This window comes from Bactrocera oleae, chromosome X (assembly GCF_042242935.1).
Source record: "Bactrocera oleae isolate idBacOlea1 chromosome X, idBacOlea1, whole genome shotgun sequence".
Classification (NCBI taxonomy): Eukaryota; Metazoa; Arthropoda; class Insecta; order Diptera; family Tephritidae; genus Bactrocera; species Bactrocera oleae.
The window spans coordinates 24934528-24958609 of NC_091541.1; the positions used below are offsets into that span (position 1 = coordinate 24934528).

Below are 24082 nucleotides of genomic sequence, written 5' to 3' on the forward strand. Positions count from 1 at the left end.
GAGCGTTTGCACAAAAATCTTTAAATGCTCAAAATGAATTGATTTGTCCTATTTGAAGACGTATATTCCAGTCATTATAGTAAGTTCACCTCGAAATTCAGATACCCAGCTGTAAGTCTGTAAATACTTGTATATTGACACCCTAAAAGTTGTCTCAAAACCTACATATGGTAGGGTGTACGCAACTATTAAATTTCAAGGTCAAAGGTCACAAAAATCGGTTTTTTGCGCTTTTTTTGTAAATATCTCATTTCTTATGAGTTTTTTGCTATTGGTATTTAATATCAATATTGTAGAATACAAAATTCTCTACAAATTTTATTTACAATTTTTTTTCATACGGTGAACCGTTTTCGAGATAGAGGGCTTAGAGCGCGCGGTCACAGCATCACTTCAGGTCAACCGGTGTCTCCGATCAAAAACGCGCCATATATAGTTGATGAACTATCGATAAATCAATGATTATAAATATTTGTCAATTTTTATTAACTATTATATTATATTTTATCATTTTTTCCTACCCTATCCACTTTTTATTTAGTATTAATTTATTTAACAACACTTACCTGCCCATCAAATTGCAGAATTGTTAATGAAAATATAGGAATTATATTTGAATTTAAACCTTATTAATATTAATAACTTCTTACATGATAAAAAAAAAAAATTAAAAAAATGTACTAAAAAATATCATTTAATATTAATTAACCGCTTAATTGACACCGGTTAATTGATTTTCCTGCTTATTTCAATCAGTTCATCGGTCAAAAATTATTTTGTATGCAATATCAAAATACGTGTAAATTGTGCTTAATTGGTTTTCCCGCATAATCGGTATTGACATTTTGGATGGTGCTGATGTTGAGGAGCAAAAGAAAGAAGATGATCCTCCAAAGCCTCCGTCATTTCTCGAAGTTTTAAAATACTTACAAGAAAACTAACGTTTCTATTTCGCTAAGGGTAGAGTCGGACTTTATTTTCCTTCGAATTTTAGCATTGGTAAGATTACCATTTATATACTCTCACAACTTGTTGCCACAGAGTATAATATTTTTGATCACATTTGGTATACAGCAGATTAAGGAGGGGCATCTGCAGTTTAAATTTTTTTTCAAGTAGGCGTGGTCCCGCCCCCTAATAAGTTAATATCTCCTAAACCGCTAAAGCTATAATAACAAACTTCACTGAAAGCAAATGGTTTTAGCACCTCTACCTACAGTGTGAAAATGGATGAAATCGGGTGACAACCCAATAAAATATTTTGCATTTTTAATTGTTTATACTTTGTCAAATAAATGAACTTTTTACCTTAAAGTTATTATAAATTTCGCAAACTGCATAATGGGATACTTAATTAAATTAAAATAAATCAAGCACTAAACAAGCCAGAGACATTAAATTTTATCTCTGAAATGGTATAAGATGACTTTATAGGAATCGAGTTCAAAATTAGATAGTGGGCGTGGGACCGCCCGCTTTTAGGTGAAAACTCATATCTTGGGATCTGCTTAACCGATTTCAACCAAATTCGGTACATATCACTTTTGTCATATTTTTTTCTTATAGTGCGAAATCGGATTACAACCACGAATCTTTCCCATATAACACCATTTTAAATTTCATCTGATTTTTTCACTTTCCACTCGAGCAACAATGATTATGTGGACCCCAGTGCCTATAGTTGACTTTTTACCGAAATTATCGGTCAATCCACAAAGAAATCTCAAACGAGTATACCATTTGACTTTGCGAAAGTATAAAATGTTCGGTTACATTCGAACTTAGCCCTTCCTTACTTGTTATTTTTACATTTAGGCGCTGGCGTTCTAATTTCCTTGTTAGAAATTAATATCGCCTGGGGTTTTGTTTTTGGGTGTTATTCGGTTTGTGGTTTAGCTTTTCTATCTCCAATATTCCACGGCTCTTTTATTGCGGTTTAAGGGTAAATTGTGTTTTTTATCACATACACTTTTAGTTCTTTGGGTTTCCAAGGGTCTCGTCGGGTTTACAGCGCTTTCAAAAGTGTGAGGTATAGCGTGGTTTTATCTTATTGTTAATCGCTTAGCTTGACGAATCAAATTTGTGTTCTCACGAGTTATTGGCGAATTTATGCTTGTTCGCTTAATTTGTTGGTTGCATGGAGCGGCCTGTTTTTGGCTGGATGATTGGATGGGTTGTTATCTCTTTAAATTCAGGTAGTGCTTGTTTTTGTCGCTGTGATATCCTATCTATGATATTTCTCATATTCTGTTTAATGTGTCCTTGTTTTTGGCCATATGTAAGAGCAATTAGCTCATCCATGAGCACTCCTAGTGCAGAGAGCGCTCTCTCTCTTTCGTTCATCTTTACGATGGGGTCGGTTTAAGTGTCGCTTTGGGTTGGCGGCAGATTGACTACGATTAAGCTATCATTTGATCGCATTATTATCCGATGCGGTCATATCATGCATAGTTGGGCTAGCAGCGTTTACCGAATGAGTGTTGGGTGATCGAAGGGTTTTATTGCTCCATTTAAATGGATTAATAAAGGTTTTTACTGTTTTCGCCTTAGCTGAAATTTCCGCAGCTACGTAAACAGCAAGCCCCTAGCACTAGAGTTGAGCAGAGATTCTTTAGGATAAGACCTCAGGAGTTTCTCTCAATGTGGATTGTGGGTTTTAAGTGGGTGGAAGGAAAAACACAAAAGGGAGACGACAATGCGAGCAGATGAGAGTGCGTTTGCATATTCCCTTTTGTACGGACCTTCGCCCAAAATAAATAAATATTTTAAAATCTAAAATAGTACTCACGGCTTCGTTGACTTTGCTGTGGTTTGGTTTTAGTGCAGATTTGTTAGTTGCGTGTACACTCTGTGTTTTCGTGCACTTGAGGACACTTTAGTAGTCTTTGTTTTGTGTTCTATAAATTCGGATACTCAAAACAAGTCCGTACTTGTGCACTTCACTTAATATAGAGGGGTAATGGTACGGGGTTGTATGTCAGCGGTGGGTGTTGGAAATGTCGTATTTATTGAGGGGACAATGAATGAAACAGTTTACTTGTATATACTGAAGGATTATATAAGGGAAAGCGCGCAAAAGCTAAACCTCGACAACCACTTTTATTTCCGAGAGGATAATGACCCTAAACAACACTGCTCACGATATACATATGTGGATCATATACAATAAGCCTTATATTCTTCCGACTTCTTTACAGTGTTCAGACCTAAATCGCATAGCACATTTGTGGGATAACCTTGGTAGGTGTGTCAGTAAACAAAACATTAGCAGCAAATCTCAACTAAAGACACAGAACAGAAGTGCAGAAGAATGACAAAATATAAAGCCTAGCGAAACAAAAAAAATTTGTTTACTCTATACAAAATAGGCTTAAAGAAATATTTAAACAAAAGCCCACCAAATATGATTACTTTTTATTGTACCCCCCCATAAATGATGTATTATGTAATTTGGTAGATTTATTCAAAATGAAAAATAAATTTGGTAAATTATTGTTATTTTTAAGTACTTAAGATATGAATAAAGATTTCCTTAGAACAAACCTATAAGCTAATTTTTATGACTTCAAAGATAAAGCTGTCCTTATGGTAAACTGTCCGCCTCTGTAGTAAATGCCAAGTAGTGAAACCACCCGCAGATTTTATAGATTTTCTATCAAAAATCGCAGATATTTATACACAAAATTTTGGGTTTACTTGCTATAGGATCGGATTTTCCCAAATATTATTTTTAAAAATGTTGAAAGTACCACCGTTTAAAATATTTTGTAAATATTATTTATTACTTATTACTTAGTAGATATAATTGCATATTTATTTATTTTTTCTAAATTATATCAAGTAGATTGATTTAACATTGTATATAATATATGGGTAAAAATAGGCTTCCGCGCAACCTAAGAAGTGAAGAGGAAAAGCAATAAATATGCAACAAAATTTTGTTTCGAAAATATTCTTGAAAGTTTTCATTAATCTTTTATTTATTTCTTTTCTTCTTGTATGCTTATACAATTTAAGATATTTACATTTTTTTGAGAGACGGTTAGATGTAAATGCAAATTAATATAAACTAATTCTCGGCGTTAGTTAAAAATAAAAATAGGCTTACCTTTAAATATGGGAGCAATTTTAAAAACCCCCAGACCTCCGATTGTTAACATTTGTCCCAGCGCTAATTCCATAAAAAACATTGGTATCCCAGCCAATATTAGAGTCAAGAAATATGGTATAAGGAAGGCCCCACCCCCATTTTTATAGCATAGATATGGAAACCGCCAAACATTTCCTAGTCCGATAGCAAGACCCACAACAGATAATATGAAGTCTAGCTTTGATGACCAGGAACCACGTTCCGGTAAGGCATTCTGGTTTCGCACCTAATTTAGAAAAATATAGTGAAATTAATATTGCAAATTCTATAGCATTAAGTTAAAAATCAATCCGAAAAAAGAATATTTTATTTTACTCATTATTTTCTAGCTAGTAACTAAAAATTTCTGAAATAATCACAAATTCCAACTCAAGATCACAACTAGCTGAAAAACAAACAATAGGAATGTCACTTTACTAACTTAGCAGTTAAACTGCTCCTTATATATAAATGGATTTTAAGTATTTCCGTTTTCTAACCTCACCGGTAAAGATACAATTGTTATTTCAAAATTATGGCAAGCCAACTAAGATATTTCTCCAACTAGCTAATCAATTTAAAACTTCTTTAAAGCAACTTAGATCAGTCTTTACTGTGAAAATTTGTACCGAGTTCAAGTGATTGACCGATTTCCACCATTTTATAGTCATAGTTTTCTTAATCATAATGTGGATTAGTGCCTAATATGAGTGAATTGGGTCTAGGGTTTGCCCTCATATATGTGATATAATGATATAAACTCAATCAAAGAGGCTTAAGTAAATTGGGGATATTAAGAAAAAGTCAACCCGAAAATCGGATAACATTATATTGGAGATAAGAGGTTTATACCCGAGATTTCGACCAATTACATTGGACGGCCAACAGAGCTAAAAAATTCTGAGCCGGGAATTCACCATTTTCTGTGGTATTCGCTGCTATTTAGCAGAGAAGAGAATTTATTAAAAATTTTTTTTTATTATGAAAAATTAATAAAATATAATTTTTTCGCACAAATCTGGCATGATAAAATGCGAACGATTATGCAAAAAATCATATACATTTTACTTTTTTAATAATTTTCTAATTTCACTTGTTACAAAATTAATAATTTTTGTATGTACATACTGGGGAGGAGCGAAAAAAAAACATTTTTTTTTTTGCTTAGCCTTAGGATAAAATTTGTAGACTATAAAAAAGAAAATTTCGAACATATTTCGAGTTAAAATTTTTATTTCGTAAAAAATTTTTGATAAGTGTTCTAGAGCTGCTGTGGGGAGTTCTCTTTCAGGCCAATTAAAAGTTATCAACTTAAAAAAATTTGTAGTGGTCATTATTAAAGTTTTAAAAAAAATTCTTAAACGACAACATGCTTTCCTTAAGCGTTAAAATAAATTTTGCTTCAAAAACCGTCAAATTCGGTAATTTTTAATATCCTTTTATTAGATTGGGTTGTACGTATGTAATGGAATCTTAGAGCTCAATTTTTACCGGTTTCCAGAAATCTAATCAACTTGAAACTTTTCAGACGTGTCAAGGACCGATGACAATTCAATAATTAGATAACAGTTTCCTATTACTTTAAACCTCGCCTCTAAATGGTTTAATGTATAAATCTTCCAAACCGCTTAAGCTAACTCAACCAAATTTGCTGAAAAGAAGTGCTTTTTCATATGCTGTGAAAATGGGCCAAATCAGATAATAACCACGCCCTCTCCTCATCTAACAGTTATGTTAAAATATACTAAAATTGCGATAACTGACGAAATAAATGCGCCATAAGCATTAATTTTCAGAAATAAGATGGTAGGGAAGAACTTTATAAGAGGAGGTGTAAAAATTCCTTTAAATGGTGCTTTTTTAGTTTTTTCTAAACTATAATTTACTATACCTATAAATGTGAAAAGTTTAAACTAAAAAAATTTTTTTTTTGTCCAAAAAAATTTTAACTCCAAATCTACTTAAAAAGTGAGTGAGCCTCTTGATGTTAAAACTTTTTTTTTCGAAAAATTTTCTTTTTATAATCTACAAATTTTACCCTCAGGCTAAGCAAAAAAAAAGTTTTTTTCGCTCCATCCTAGAACATACATATGTATATACTTATGTCAGAGAATGTTAATGAATAGAGAAGGCTTAAGGATGTTAGCTGTTCTAAAATGTAAATCAGAGAACTTAGAAGAACGAGAAGGTGTAAACAGAGAACCTATAAGAACGAGAAGGAAAAGGACAGTGAACATTTGTAAAATTTCAGTCAAGGAATTCACCTCACACGCAGGAGAAATAAACAACATTTCTCGCTTTTATAACAGCGGTGAATCTGTACACAAACAGCTATCTCAACATGCCCAACCGGCGAATATTGAAGAGAAATGATGCTGATATCTATGCCAAACAGGGAATACTGATATGCCATTTAAAATATATTCCCTTCTATTAAACTAGTATTTACTATTTTTAAATTATTTCATATTAATTCATTTTTACTTAATTGTGAGTAATTAGTAGTAATTTAAAAACATTTTGATATATTTCTTAAAATAATTCATATAATACTTGACACCATTATGGAGTCACAAAAGTTCAGAACTGTGTTTTGCTAGGAATGGAAAATTATAACGGTCCAGATGATTTAATTCTGATCAATAGCCTCAGGTAGAGTATTTGAAATAAGCCGCCTTCAAATGAGCTTCTATAAAGAGCTCTTTTTGAAAAATGCATGCAGAGTGGGTATAACAACATTAATAATAACCCAGATTACTGTAAAAACACGGGAAGAATACTCGGAGTGGTATAACGAGACGGGTGAGGCCTAGGGCAGAGGCATCAATATTTAGATTTTTCGATAACAGCTTTGTTATACAAAAATTGAAAGTGGCTGGCTCAGCAAACGGAAGAGTGAAGCTCAAAAAGAAATCAAAACGCGATATTTTAAAAATAAAGAAAAGTTGAGAAAATTGGTAACGTAGACTGAAAATTTTTCGAGCAACTTCCGGGTTAAAATATGTAAAATAAATGTTAATTTAATACATTAGTCTAATAACTAATACACATTTCTCTTTTTAATTTCAGAATCTTCAAAAACTCTCTTTTTTCAGGGTAGAATTAAATTGTAAATGGTTAGTTTAATACTTTGTAGTAAAGTAAAAAGCTGGTGAAAAAGATTTAGTATTCAATGATTAGGTTGGGTGAGAATTTGCTGTATGTTGGTAGACAAATTCTGAAAATCGTGTTTTATTAAAATTATATCTATATATATAAAAATGAAACCCGTTTCCCGTTGTTACGCCATAACTTAAGAACGGCTAGATCGATTGGCTATTTTTTTTTTTGTAGTTATCGTATACTCTGTAGAAGGTTCTTACGGAAAAAAATATTAAGAAAATGTCTCAGAAAGATTGAAAAGATACATTTAATTTTGCATATTTTAAAAAACGTGCGTAACGAATGCCATCGTCATTCACAGCCATAGACTATATTGAAAGAGCATCGTTTGTTCGGAAATGTGATTACTTAATTAAATTCTATCGCACTAATGTACTAATTTTTGGAAATTACTCGCCACAATTAAATGTACCGACTTTGACGGTAATGGTAATAATACCAGTGATGATTTCATTTTAATGGAAGTATTTATTAATAATAAAAAATGTATACCATGAGTTAGATTTCAGAACGCAGTACACAAACTTCGCATAACCTATTTAGTAATCTGTGGTAATCTGATACACATAACCTAACATAGCGCTAACAATAATTTTATTAAGTTTTTGATAAAGTTTGTTTTGTTTTAAAGACTAAGAAGTTTGTTGTTTGCTAATAAGTGTTTTCTAATGACGGTAAGTTCACAGGTTAATATCGATTTTTGGTAACTTTTGGTGACTACACATTATTAAAATTTGGTATACATGGTTAAACACAAAATATAAGGGAGTAATTTTTTATTTTCAGTAGGATTTTCGTTTTTGAAAATGCCACCAAGCAGACGTAGGCTGCAGAACTCGAAATACTACAAGTCAAAGATATATAAGAGCAAATCAAACTAATGAGCAACGTAAAGCTCGAAATGAAGTGTTAGCTACAATATTTATGACTTATGAACGGCTTAATCTTCTATTTTAAATAATTCGCTACTGTTGTTAATGTGAATGAAAACGTAAATTATCTAGATATACTCGGAATGACATAACATAAACTTTGGTTGAAAATTTTTGAGAGCTATTTCAATTCACCTCAATTATGCAACGGTATAACTTTGATAATCAAAAAGATTACAAGAAATATTATGTAGCAACTATTTTGACTGGAAAATTTAATTGAGAAATGGTCCTCTTGCCACGCTTTCCAACTGTCAGAACGAACGATACAAATAGAGCTTAATTAATTGAATTTGAAAATGTTTATAATTAAAAACTATAAATATTATTGTTAAAAATTAAGAACGATCAACCTCTTTCATTATTTCAAACGTTATCTACTAACAACTTTGAAAATTACTCATTTGTTTCATATTTGAATATAAAATTAATAAAATAAAAAAATCAACATAAAACATTTAATGTTTATTTGTGTTTAATAACAAATCGAAGGAAATTATTATTAACCATTTTCAACTTTGAAAGTCATCCGCTTGGTTATTCTTACATTGGAATTTATTTCATATATACAATTTTACTGTATTGAATAGTATGTAATTAATGTGTACCTTAGCCACAGCAACTCGCAGACGGGGTCCTCTAGTACTATTAATAAATTTATATATTTTTCTGATAAACAAAATTTTTTTTTTATTTTTCATTCCAGATTTTTTATAAATGAATGAATAAAATTTATGCGTATACAAACATGTATTTTTTTATGATATTATTTTTAATAAATTTTAAAAAATATATTGTTGCTCAAAAGTCGGTTTTATTTCAGTATTCATTTCAGTTGATTTTCCTATAGAGATTTGACTGGTGTAGAAGCAAATGTGCAACAGGACAGACATATGTATATCATGTCGTTTGCACATTTGTATGTATGTTTGCGAAAGCAAATGTTCTACAAAAGCATATTTCTGCGGTTATAAAAAATTATTGGGTTGGCAACTAAGTAAATGACCTTTTGCCATCTTTCAGGCAGCATCATAACCCCACGTTCATAAGACTTCTGGTTTTTATTAGCAAAAAACTGAATCAGGTACGATTTGACATCATCATCATTATTGAAATTTTTACTATTCAAGGAGTTTTTTAAAGATGGAAACAAAAAGTAATCCGATGGTGCAAGGTCAGGACTATATGGTGGATGTGGCAAAACATCCCAACCAAGCTCCAATAATTTTTGCCGAGTGACCAAAGATGTGTGTGGCCTTGCATTGTCATGATGGAATACAACACCTTTTCGATTTATCAATTCGGGCCGCTTTTCTTCAACTGCATTGTTTAATTTCGTTAGTTGTTCAATGTAGACAACAGAATTGATCGTTCGGTTGGGTGGTAAGAGTTTAAAGTAGACAATTCCTTTATAATCCCACCAAACTGATAACAGAACCTTCTTTTGATGAATACCAGCTTTTGATGTTGTTTGAGCAGGTTCACCTGGCCTCCTCCACGACCTTTCCCGCTCGATATTGTTGTAAGCAACCCAGTTTTCATCGCCAGTTATCATTCGTTTTAAAAACGTATAATTTTCATTACGTTTCCTTAGCAAATCGCAGCTGTTAATGCGTTGCGTTAAATGCGTTTCTTTCAGTATGTGAGGAACCCATGTATCGAGTTTTTGAACATAGCCAAGTTGTTTTAAGTGATTTTCAATGCATGTATGTGATACCTGAAGCTTCTCTGCAATCTCACGTGTTGTACTGTGACGATCCGAATCGATTATTGCTTTGATTAGGTCGTCATCAACTTCAACTGGACGACCAGAGCGTTTTTCATCTTTGAGTGAAAAATCACCAGAACGAAATTTGGCAAACTAATTTTGACACTGCCGTTCTTTTATAGCTTCGTCGCCATAAGCAGCACATAACTTTTTTGTGAGCTTGCGATGCGTTTTTCCCTTTGCGAAAATAAAAGAGCAAAATATGACGAAAATGTTATTTTTGATCTTCCATTTTTCAACGAACGCCAAACGAAAACTACGCAACCGATCAAAAAACTTTTTTTTCCTGATTGACAGCTGAATTGCCAACTATCAAATAACAAAATGTGTTTTACATTTGGACTACGGCAGCAAACCTAAAAATTCAACTGAAGCCATCTATGAGTGAACCTCATATATTTCTTCAATGCATAATCAAACCAAAATTAATACCACATAATTCAGCAAAAACCGTGGTCTGATTGGTAAACACTTGAAGAGTCATAGATGAGTTCAGGTTCGAATCTCAACGGGATTTATTTTTCATTATGCTGTTTTTGAATTTTTTGCAGCTACATACATTCACGTATAATTGAATGTTTGTTTGTCTATAGACATATTTATGTTTGTGTGATTGTGATTGCACAAAGGATTCTGTGGTGCACAGACATGTGTACGTATACATATGAATTTTTGTTCTCAGTTTTTAGCTTCTGAGGTTGTATGTTTTCTGTATATACATACATATGAACATTTGTAAGTATATTTTTAGGGTATTCACAAAGTGTCATATTGTGTCATATCGTCGTATTGTCTTAGTTTTTTATGACTGTCATATCAATACTGTTGTTGTTTCCCATACAAAATTGAAATACGACAAATACAACAGGTATGTTTTTTGAGTGTGCTATTCTATCAGTTGTATCTGTTTACTTTTTTTATTGTTGACGTTTAAGTGTCTAAAATTAATAAATTAAATGAATTAAATCAATTTTTTTAATAATATGGAAGGAAGCCACGATATTCAGGTAAATTAAGTTGAAGAAAAGTAAAATATAAAAATATTTTGTTGTTTCTGTGGTTGCAATGTGAACCAAAATGCCGCTGTTTCAATATAAAGAATCTTTAATTTTATTTTTGTCACTTTCTCGTGGCATTTTTCTATTCTTAATTTTTCATTACCAGCTGGGGAAGTGTAGAAATATTACATAATATGACATACAACAATTAAGGGGTGCTCACAAGTGTCGTATTTTTTAAGCTATTGAATTACGACATAAGACATAAGGCGAAGCTTGTGAATTGCCTAATTATGTTTCTATAGCTTGCTAAGAGAACTTGTAACAATGGCGAACCTGCACCTTATTATTACTATATGTTCTCTGGCTTAATTGCGTTTCTTTCTTTTATTGATTCAAATACAGAGAATGTAAATGAAGAAATGAACATATGTTCTCTGACAAATGTACATACATATGATAATGAAATAATTCGAATATGCATATTTGATTGAATAAGATTATTATTTATATCTTTTTTTGTATTAATTGCTTCGTTAGTTATGGTGAATTCCCTGCCCGGAACATTTCAGCTCTATTAGCCGTCCAATCGAGCATCATATAAAATTCAATTCATATAAAATTCAATTTTACAGGTGATCCTGTAGTTGCTGTCGACTCGACTGCATCGATTGCATTCCGATTTAATGTTCGCTTGTGGCAGCAACTTATCTGCTATTCCCCAGTTTGTAGCAGAGCTCACGGTCTATTGTCTACCCAGAGCAGAGAACTTAAAAGCACGAGAAGGTGCAGGTTCTACAGCGAACATTTGTTAAATGTCAGTCGGGGAATTCACCTCACACGCAAGAGAAAGTAACATTTCTCTCTTTTATAACAGCGTGGAATCTGTACACATACAGCTCTCATAACATACCCAACCGGCGAATATTGGAGAGAAATGATACTGATATGTTTGCCAACCAGGGAATATTGATATGCCATTTGAAATATTTATATTTCCGTTTATTGAAACATTATTTATTATTTTTTAAATAATGATAATTCTTTCTAATTTTATTATGAGTTATTAGTAATAATTTAATATAAATCTTAAAATAATTTATGCACTTGACACCATTGTGGATTATTATTAATTATTTTTTGAAAATTATTTTATGTTAATTAATTTTTACTTTATTATGAGTTATTAGTAACAATTTAAAAGTTTTTTGATATATTTCTAAAAATAATTCAGTACTTAACACCATTATGGAGTCACAAAGGTAAAGAATTGTGTTTCGCTGTCGGCATTTTCATATCATGTGTACATGTAAAGACATACGAAAGCAAAATATTTGTAAATGTGTCATGTAAAGAAATATATGTACATACATATGTAGATATGTACACGGTCAACCAATGACCGAAGCTCACGTTTTTTGCTTTCATGTCAAAGAGTCAATGTTTCGAAGGACTAACGTGAGGCCAAAGTGTCACAACACTGTGTTGTTGGTAGAAAATCCGAGATGTGCCGAAAAAATAAACGAACGATCGCAGATTGTCATCGCTTCGCTTGCCGCTCTAACAGCTTTCCCTCAAATCATTTTAAATATGTATGTTTATGTATGAACATGCATACATATTGAAACAAAATTTTGGGAGCCGCGAAAAAATATTTTAGAATAGTTTTGTGGGTTCGCGGGGTTGTCACTTTTCAGTTTTAGAGGGAACATCAGAAAGCTGTTCAATTTATGATTTCTAGCCTTTGCCATCGTCGCTAAAGGACGCTTGTAGGCAAACGCATGCTTGGGGAGATGTGTAAGGCGTTTGCCTTTATGAATAAAACGACATAGCTTATTGCATATGCGCCAGCGTTCATGAATAAAAATGTTGTTGTGTGGTTTACTACAAATTTAGGATTTCGCTGCCATATTGATTTCTGATGCTGCTCATGCCATTTGAGAGAATGGATTTTTGTACAACAACGTTTTATTTTATTGGCCGACATACTTACACTTGTACGCATTTACTATGTATGTACATTTGTGTATGCTTTACTTATTTTGCAATATTTGTATATACATGCTAAAATATAGAGCAGTGCGCGCACATGTATTGATTAGTGATAGTGTTAAAAATTCTATTCATTCATGTGTACATACCAAAGAATGTAAATGAACTCCATATGGATGTACATAAATATGTATGTATGTACATACATAAATTATTCATTTTGTAACAATTGAAATTAGAAAATTATTAAAAAAAGTAAACTATATAACATAACATTATGATAACTATATACATCATAAAAATCGTTTATATGACAAAATATAAACACACACATGTTAAGTGGCATTTGTATTTTTTGTTTAAAGTACAATATTTAATTTTTCTCTTTATGTTGGTTGATAGATACGTATTCTACGTAGTTCTCTGGTGGTAGGATTATACAAGGTTGTATGCTTGCTGAAGCTGCTTTATACTGCACAGAAACACAAATTCGGTAAGAGTTAACAAAAAAGAAGTGCATCTGATTTAATCAACACAGATATAAATCGTGAAAGGAAAGTATGATACTGTCGAATTCTACCATTGCTAAATGGTGAACAAAATAACAATTTCGACCGCATTCAGTGGCAGTTTCGGCAGAGCAAAGTTGTAGAAGGGGGAAATGCCAAAACATTCCTTATTTCGCTACTTCTTACTGAGGCACCATCAAATGGCATCGCTATGGACGTTGCGCCATCTAGCATCGCAGCAACTTTATTAGATAGAGTCAGAACAGCTCAATTAGCATTTAAGGCATTAAACATTCAAAATAACCAAAATGCACTGCGCAACATAAAAACACAATCGTCAATGGCCACAGTGAACAATTATTATGTGTGATGAATGCACTATCTCACATAAACATTCGCTTGAGGCATTGGATATGATATCGATAAGATATAAAAAACAACAACAAACTATTTGGTGGCACTCTATAGCTCCTTTCAGATAATTTCAGACATACACTTCCCGTTATTCGACGTTCAACGTACGCTAATGAAATCAACGCTTGCTTTAAGTCACAGCGACTGTGACGTAATGTTAAAAAAATACACCTGACAGTAAACATGGGCGTTTATATGCTTCAAGATCCATCTGCCGAACCATCCATCTCAAACCAATTGTTACATAATGGCAATGGAAAACTAACTGTTCGTGAAAATAATGGATACATAAAATTACTGACGAATTTCTGCACAATTATCAAATTACAAAGTACTCTCATTGATAACTTATTTGCCGATGTACACACAAAATTTTAAATTGGCTGGCAGCAAAAAGGTTTAAATGCCAATTGATTAAATTTAAAGATAACACAGTTATTGCCAGGGGACTTGGTGTCATACGAATCCATTGATGCTGTTTGCGATGCCAACGAAGCTGTGAATTATCCAATTGAGTTTTTAAATTCATTTGGTAGGCCAGGTATGCCACCGCATCATTTACAACTGAACGTAGGATCTCCGGTTATTTGGCTTCGTGATTTGAACAAATCACGGCATTGCAATGGCACAAGGTTAGTTATTAAAAAACTAAAGAAACACATTAACGAAGCCACCATTTTTAATGGTAAGTTTCGGGGTGAAAATGTATTACTGTTACGAATCCTTACAGAGGCGCCAATTGAATTAAAGCGCACTCAATTAAATTGACATTCGCAATGGCGATGGATAACTAACAAGGCCAAACGTGGCTTAGAATTAAAAATTCAACAGTACCATACTTGACTTCACGATTTATATATGTGTTAATATACTTCGATTTGGTGAACTCTTAATGATGCTCAATAGCAATTAATGCTTCCTGGAAAAATGTCGTTGGTACTACAGCAAATAGTAGACGAATTTGTATTTCTGTGCAGTATAAAGCTGCTTCAGCAAGAATACAGTCCCACTGATTTTTATTTTCTAGCAAGCTTAGTACAAGGCATGCATCTTTATACGTTGAATACTGTTGCCCTGTTTAATATTTACATATACTTATTATTTGTTTTGTGTACAGCAAATAGTAGATGAATTTGTATTTCTGTGCAGTATAAAGCTGCTTCAGCAAGAATACAGTCCCACTGATTTTTATTTTCTAGCAAGCTAAGGGCAAGGCATCTTTATACGTTGAATACTGTTGCCCTGTTTAATATATACATATACTTATTATTTGTTTTGTGAAAAAAACGTTTTATAAAAGTTAATAAGAGATGTTAATGCCCTTAATTCTCTTCACCAACTGAATACGATGAGGCCTTGGTCCCACCCTGCCTAGGGACATGTATACCAAATATCTTCAAGATATATCAGTTTTGATTCAAGTTACTGGTGGTACGGACAGACCCTCACTTATCTCGTCATTTTGCTTAGATATATATGTATATATTTCTATATCTCTTTCCATTAGTTTAAGGTTTTACAAACAGCCGTTAGGTACAGAGGTTTCCCGTAGAAAAATACATCTTTTGTTCAAATATTTTTGAAAAGTGAACATAGCTCCGCCTCCTATCATAACATAGTATAAAACAAAGTCGCTTTTTCTATCCCTTAATCTTAAACCTTTAAAACTATGCAACGGTTTTTGATGCGGTTTTTTTTTAATAGACAGTGATTCAAGAGTAAGGTTTATATTTTTAACAGCAAACATTAAATAGTGTAGAAATACTGTTTTTTTTTAGGTTTCTAATGTGATGTCGTAAATAATTAAATTTTTTCCGCTTACATTGCAACCGCGGGCTGAACCCTACGAGATATATCAAAATAATGTACTAAGTGAAAAGGTCTATAAAAAACTGCGCGATGGTATGTGTCTATCTCTTATGGATATCCCACAATAACATGTTTTTGTATTTTACTTTTTACGACAAATAATGGCTTATTTTCGAAGCGATTTTAATCAATACAGCAGTAATCCTTACCCAATTAAATACCTTAAATACATTGTAAATTTGATATATTAAAGATCTATATGGCCCTTTACAGCATATGATTTAATGAATACTTTCGAAAATATTACAGATTTAAAAGTTGCGAAGCGTAGCGTTTGCGGCGGTACCCGCCGGCCAGGGCGGCGGGAGCGTGCCTATAAATAGCGCGTCGGAGGCCGCGGTTCTCTCTGTAGCACTTTGAATTTAGTAGCTCTCTAGCGAGGAAAATAACAATACTTAATCAAACGTAGTTTAAGTTGAGGTATTTCAAAAAAAAAAAACGGATGCTCTTGGCAGAGTCTACGTGATTCATCCCAACAACAGAGAATGCTTTAATCTGAGAATGGCACTGCATATTGTACTGGCCCGACATCCTTCGCATACTTAAGAACAGTACAAGGTGTTGTTTACAATACTAATCAAGCAGCATGCAAAGCTATGGGGCTCTTGGAAGACGATTCTCACTGGGAAAACACATTATCAGAAGCAGCTGTTTGTAGTTCAGCTACATCATTAAGATATTTATTTAGCGTCGTAGTAGCGTTTTGTCAAGTAACTGATTCTGTTAATATATGGAATAAATTTTAAGAAAATATGGCCAGTGATATTCTGATTCGGCGACGGCGAGATTTAAACTCAGCAACAAAGTAGTGCAATTACTTTCGGGTAAATCGATTAAGGATTTTGGGCTGCCGATGCCAACTAATACTACTGACTTAGATTTAACTAACAGTGCCGAATACGCAAGGGAGACATCATACATATCAAACGACACTTACAAAATATAGCTCAAGATGAGCCACGATTAAACATCGATCAGAAAAAGTATTCACAGCATTAACATCAACAATTGATAACAATAAAGGGACATTGTTTTTCCATGATGCCCCAGGAGGTATAGGAAAAACATTTTTAATCAATCTGCTTTTAAAAAAAAGTGAGATCTACCAGAAAAATTGCGTTAGCTGTTGTGTCATTGCCAATACTCTTTTGAAAGGAGGACCGCACACTCTACATTTAAGCTCCCACTGAAAATCGCCACCGATGATATTAACAGCATCTGTAGTGTTTCTAAACAGAGCAATACAGGAAAATTGATGCGTGAACGCTCATTAATAGTCTTGGACGAAGTTACCATGTCAAACAAGACGTCTGTGGAAGCATTAGTGTATATAAAACTGGTAATTACTTAGTGCCTTTTTTTCGCAATAATTTTTGAGTCTGTTATGAAGTTATAAATTCGTTTATGAATAATTTTTTCAAAAACTTTTGCTATATTAGAAATTAAGGATATTGGACGATAGTTATTAGTTTTATATTTGTCTCCTGATTAATGGATTGGTAGGATTTCTGCACTTTTTAATCCATTTGACCATATTCCTATAGTCATACAGTTATTAAAGATAAATTTCAATGGTTTACTAATAAATTTACTTATTATTTTTAAGACTTTAGTGTTAATTCCATCAACTCCCCCAGCTTTGTCTTTTAGGTTTCTGATTACTTTTTCAATTTCTTGTTCATCAGTTGGCTTATAGAAAATTGACTTAGTATTATTTTCTATTTATATTATAAACCGTACTGTTATCCGTTTTTTTCATTTTAGCAGCTAAATCTATACCCACATTACTAAAAAAATTTACAAAAGTATCAGAAATTTCCGAGTTAGTGATCTTCACATCATGTTCGATTAAGTAGTCTATATCTTTAGATGCCTTTACATTTTTACCTAATTTATGATTTACATAATTCCATAGGTCTTTACTACAATTAGATTTACTATTTATCGAATTACTCTCATAATTACACTTAGTAATTTTTATAACTTTGTCCAGTTTTTTACAGTAAGTATTGTATTTTGTTTTAGTTCTATATTATCTTTATTTTTTTACCATTTATTATATAACTTCTCTTTAGTACGACATGACTTCATAATGCCAATCGTAATCCAATTTTTACGATGCTTAAATTTACGATTGTTGTGTTTTGGTTTACATGGGCATTTTTTATTTTAGCTATGAGACTATTAGTAGCAATATTTGGATCCTGTATATTTAATATGTCTTCCCAAAGTACATGTTTACTATTTTTCTTCAGTATTTTATAACTGAGATAATTTTTAGGTTCTTTATGTATTAATAATTTATACGTATTTAATGACAAAAACAAAATATAATGATCAGTGATCATTTGTTTATATGTGATTGATTTTACGTTGGGAATATTTGTTTTAACGAAGATATTATCTATACATGATCCATCCTCACTATAAGGCCTAGTAGTATTATTAAAAAACGGTACATAATTCATATCTAAAACACATGATAGTAGTAGATCTGAGTGATAGTCTACATCATTTAAATTTATATTGAAATCTCCAACTAATACATGATTTTAATCTTAGAATTAGTATCCATGTATATTTTTAAATTGCTAATACTTATACATGTAGAGAGAAAATTGCAACGCCCGATAGTATCTACGGATGTGGAGTGTTTTAGAGCATTTGATACATATATTATTACTCCATCTGCCTTATTTATACTGCTTTGATTATAATGTATGCTATAACCATTTAATGAATATAATTTATGTTCAATTAAATTCCACGTTTCACTACAAACTGTAACATGTGGTTTACATATTAGACTTTTTAGCAAAAGTTCAAGTTTTTCAAAATTCGCATTGAGACTTCTGATGTTGATATGAAGTATGAGAATGTCACTGATAGCGAAAATCTTGTTTAAATCTTCTAGAGTATCTACAGAATCCTCAATAATACAATTCAAATCTTGATTACTATTATTATTCATTCTTGGTGAGAAAATTGTGTTATAAGTTCTAAGTTGATGCCCTCTTTGGTTCAAGGACTTTACCAAAGTGAGTCAGAATATGAGGAATTGTAGGATAGTCTGTTGATTTCACAATGTTGTTGTATTTGAATTTGAGGTATGCGCATGCGCTGATATCCGTTGCCGCATGATCAGTGGGGTTGTTTTTATTAAAATGTTTATTGTAATAAACACAGTTTAAACATGATTTCATGGTGCTGGTGCATTCTCTAGTATCAAGCTTTCCAGCACAAATTAGACAAGCTGATTCATTGTTACATTTTACTGTGGCTATGATTGGTCCGGCCACATTTAAAGCACATACGCAAGTCAAAAACATCAAACACACGACAGCTCTTATGGCCAACATAGGTAACTTTATTGGATATCGCACTGAGATAAATGTTAGAAGACACTTCAAGAATTAAGCTACGTTTGTTCTTACTATTAGTAAAGTCAGCTATAATTTTAAAGTCACCATCGAAATAGGCGCTGTTTCTGTTACAAATATCATCAATTAGTTCTTCCTTGCTCATGTCACTTTCTATATCAAAAATTTTGGTTTTGGGAGCATTCGTTTTCTCCTGTACCACTTCATAATTTTCACCTAGTTTTTCAGTCAGTAGGTCTTTGGATCTTGAGACATCTTGCTTGCTTTTACACTTAACTATCACGGCACCCGATTTTGCTGTCGTTACATTTTTTATTTAAGCACTTGTATTAGTAGAAATATTTTTTTTTAACTAGTTGAGCATAGTTTTTATCCGTTTCTTTATTCTTGGTCTTAACTACAATCGCTGGAACTTTTTCAAACACTCTTTCTTTCTTATCCTCTTTTAAAATTTCCGCGTACGACTTACATTTGTTTACTTCTGGTTTATTTATTTCCAGTAATTCAGTTAATAATTTGTTTTTAGATTTCAATTCTTGATTCATTATTATTCTCCGCTATTTTGTTTTTGTGTGTGCACATCCAGCTAGTTGAGTCTATTAATTGCGCTAGGTATTGTTTTCAGACCACTTGCGCTGTTGTTGTTGCTGCTGCACTTATTTACGCAATCACATTTTTTGTTAACTTGATTTTTGTTTTTTATGCTATTTCACACTTTTATTTTCATTAAAATAATTAATTTAAACTGTTTCAATAACGCGGTAAGTTTTCTCTCCAAATATAAAATTTTCTAGAACATTTTGTTAACACCACAAAAATCACCACATCTGACACGTCCGCTTGCTCACGCTCAAAATATGAATGCAATGATTATTAAACTATAAATGCGTTTCTCTGCCGCTTCGTATGTGATGTTTTCAGTGAGTGACATAGGCTATGTATTTTATATCCCTGCGAAGCCGGAGCGGGCCGCTATGTTTTTATAAACAACATTCACATTTTTTCTGTAGTATATCAGCATTGCACCGTGTGAAGCAGGGACGGGTCTCTAGTATTTCATAAACTGTTAACCGCACATATGTATATCAACTATTAATTGAAAACAATTTATTCTATTATTTTAACAAACAGTGTGATAATGGGTGAAATCCCATATAAAAAATACGTCAAAAGCTACTAAAAACGCGTTGAAAATACGTCAGAAGCACTAAATTTCACAATTAAAATGGTACGGAAGGGCTGCATATGAGTCGTCATATAAAATGCCACCCACCCTTTATTGGAAATCCATAACTAAGAAACTACTCCATTAATTCCACTCAAATTTGGTCCATAACATTATACTAATATTCTTAAGTTGAGGTGGGGAAATAAGCGAAATCGGACTATGTACAGTTACACCTACTACTTATATAACACAATGCTAAATTTCGTCTGATTCTTTCCCTTTACAAAATATGAAATAAACACCAACAAAGATAGCGAAATAGAACTTTTCACAAGTAGGGTCGCACCTTTAGCCCTAAACTATCGAACTCGGACAAAAAAATGTCAAGCCCAATGATACCGAATATAAGTTATGACTGACTTTTTATCGCAAATCTCGGTCTATTAACGACAAAAAAAAGAACACGTAGTCCTAATGTGTACAGGTGTTAAACTGTATAAAATCCGATCAGTATTTCCCTTAGCCCTAATATTAATAAGAAGAAGGTTTGGCTTTATACCGTTTTTATCAATCAGTATGTGAACTATCTTAGCGAAATTAAGTGAACATACCCCAATACGTTAAAACGGTTTTAAATTACTCCACCACTATATAGGTATAAGTGTAATACTACATTTTATGGTTCTTTTTTATTCCAGTGAACTTTTCGGAGTTATCATAATAAAGTTAAATATAATGCCAAAAGTAAATGCAATCAGCCCAAACCAGAGACCTGCAGCGGTGCACTACATCAAAGAGTACACCGCATGCTTGTGTATTTTTCTTGCTTATGTATCGAAAGCGCTCAAGCAAATACGTATTGGTGGTTGTTTTGACTAACTGCTTGTTAACACACGGACTCTTTTGTCGCCGAAACCGCTTTGTGCTTGAGCTTTGTGTTTGGCTTCAAATGAATATGTCTCATATATGTATACGATTCGTTCAGAAATTTGAATTTGTGGTCTATTTTTGTATGTAATGTGCAAATATGCATAGTATAATAGAAATATTTTAGAAAATGGTGAATAGGGATAAAATTAAGATACTCAAAAATATTTAATATAATTTTTTAATAACATTTAGCAATATTAAATGTAATAATAAGTTAGTTTTAATAAAAAAGGAGTTACGTTTACTTTTTTTATATTTACATAAAACATTAATATTATATGATTTAGTTCGAGTAATATTTTACATTTTTTTTAAAACAATAAATTTAAATAATTCATAATATTTTGTAATATTTTGAAAAAAAATTTTATTATTAGAGTAATAAATTACGGATTTTTAATAATTCTCAATAGAATAGGAAATCCCCGCCATACATTTGGCCTTAAAAATATTATTAGCGCGTATTCATTACATTCTGGGGGATTAGGGAAATCCCGACTTAAGTATTTATTTGAAACTATTAAGCCGATATTATGCATATTGTTCTAACACAATAATTCCTTGTAAGCAAAATGTGAGGCCAACAAACAAATGAACTATGCAACACGCTCTAAGTGTCGCTAGGCCGAACCGCACAAACATTTGCGAAAATGACAGGAAAACTCGACTCAAATTGTTAGACTCTTTTCACTCGTGTGAACGCACAGAGTGACACCAAAAGAGAATTTACCGATAACGAGCGACAAAAGAATCCCCATGTGTGTGCACTATTTCAGTTCTCTAGTATACATACATACATATGCGTTATAAAGTTGATTTGAAAAAAATTTGTTCAACAGCAATAAAGAGATTTTTATTATATATTAAAATTAGTAATAAAACAAAAGTTGGTCTTATATAGTAATATGTATATTTTTTTTATATAAAGCTGAATTTTTCTCTAGAGTTAGGCTTATCTAATATGTATGTGTATAAAATTCTCCTGTAACGGTGTATGATGCTATTGTCGTAACCCTTAAATTTAAGGGTGGTCCACCCCAAATATTACTTATTGTTATTTTTTTTGACAAACTTTTATTGTTTTTACTTCTTCACGATTCAGCATTATAGAATACATTCAAAACCACTTTTTCACACCTATACGATCATTCAGAATAATTTTAATCGCGATTTTTCTATTATTCTATTCCATCCAGAGGATCCCGAATATAATAATTGTAGTTTATTATAGTTTTCATGAAGTATAGTTCTATCAACCAATCAGTTATCCCTGCCAAGTGTCTCCCGTTGTCACTTCTCAACCATCAATCATCACGGAGTAGAAATGAAAATAGGTCGGCTTATATTTTTCTCATTCATTCTCATAGCGAATTTAACATTACTTCTTTGTGCATCTCGAAAACGGCCAAAGCCGTTCACGAACGAAACTGCGCTTAATAGTGTTATAAATCCACAAAAAACTACAATCATCGAATTTTTTTAAATTGTGTAATCGTGCGAACGTTTTGGGTGCTTTTGCATAAACACTCCTATTGATGAACAAAACAATGGATATCCCGCAAGCAAAGCACAATGTCAACAGATCATTAACATTTCAAGGTATATGTCCGTAATTTAAATGGGCAACAGTATCGAAAGTATAATGTATATGATTCATGCATTGTCCTAAGTTTGCTAGAATATAACAATGCTTGCTCAAGCAACTTTACACTGCAAAGAAACACAAATTCGTCTACTATTTCCTATAGTACCAACGACATGTTTCCACTCCCGACCACATAGGAAGTGGGATAATCACAAAGATTCGATGACTTATGATATATTGTATCGATATCGTACAGGGTGCAACAATCTATCGATATCATTCAGTGACGCAATGTACCAGAGATAAAGAGATGCCCAACTCATCTCTCATTGGAAATCAGAGCGCAATTGCTAAACGTCGAAACCTCCTGAACTGAGGCAACTATCAAAGTTCAGGAGGTCTGATGTTAAGCAATTGAAAAAGGAGGGACGGCCAAATTGAAATCCTACAGAAAATTATGTGAACAGAGAGATTTCTTGATAACTAATACAAATTGGAAGACAATGCAAATGAAAGAAAACGCGAAATTGAAATGTATATGATGAAATCTTTTGTGATGCCATGCTTAGTAATATTAACTTTTAATTTTAATTGAAAATTATAAAAAAAACATTTATTAATTGAGAACTAATACATTTATTCTTTTGATTAAGTATTAAAAGTTCAAACATCAATTTCAATATCATAAAAAATCACAAAAAAGGTTAAAATAGTTTCTGCATATGTTTAAAGGAACATGTAAAATAACATTTATCTTATTAAATGATGGGTATTTTAATTTAAATTCCCAAAAATTATTATCTTGTCCGATCTGACTACAATGGAAAATGTTATAAAAAACGCTAATTCTGAGGCGCTTTCACACAGGAAAGAGTTGGGCATCCCATTATCCCTGTAATGTACAATACAATGAAGCATTGATTGCTAGTGAGCACCATTGCATTGCCATTGTGAAATTACCAATCAGTCATTTCGGTAAGAGTTCACTAAATCGAAGTGCATCTGATTTAATCAACACAGATATAAATCGTGAAAGGAAGTATGATACTGTCGAATTCTACCATTGCTAAATGGTAAACAAAATAACAATTATCGACCGCATTAAGCTGGCAGTTTCAGCAGAGCAAAGTTGTACAAAGAGGAAATGCCAAAATATTCCTTATTTCGCTACTTCTTGCTGAGGTACCATCAAATGGCATCGCAATGGACGTTGCATCATCTGGCATCGCAGCAACTTTATTAGATG

The 24082-nt window shown here is 32.4% G+C and overlaps 1 protein-coding gene across 2 annotated transcripts in view; it reads right to left on the minus strand.

The window, feature by feature from the left end:
- The window catches only part of Gat (GABA transporter), a 300362-nt gene that overhangs the window by 198635 nt on the left and 77645 nt on the right, over positions 1-24082 (minus strand). For both annotated transcript variants that reach the window (XM_070112754.1, XM_070112753.1), the window contains exon 3: positions 4109-4376. In XM_070112754.1, coding sequence (XP_069968855.1) covers positions 4109-4376 — 268 coding nt within the window. The remainder of the gene's footprint in view (positions 1-4108; positions 4377-24082) is intronic.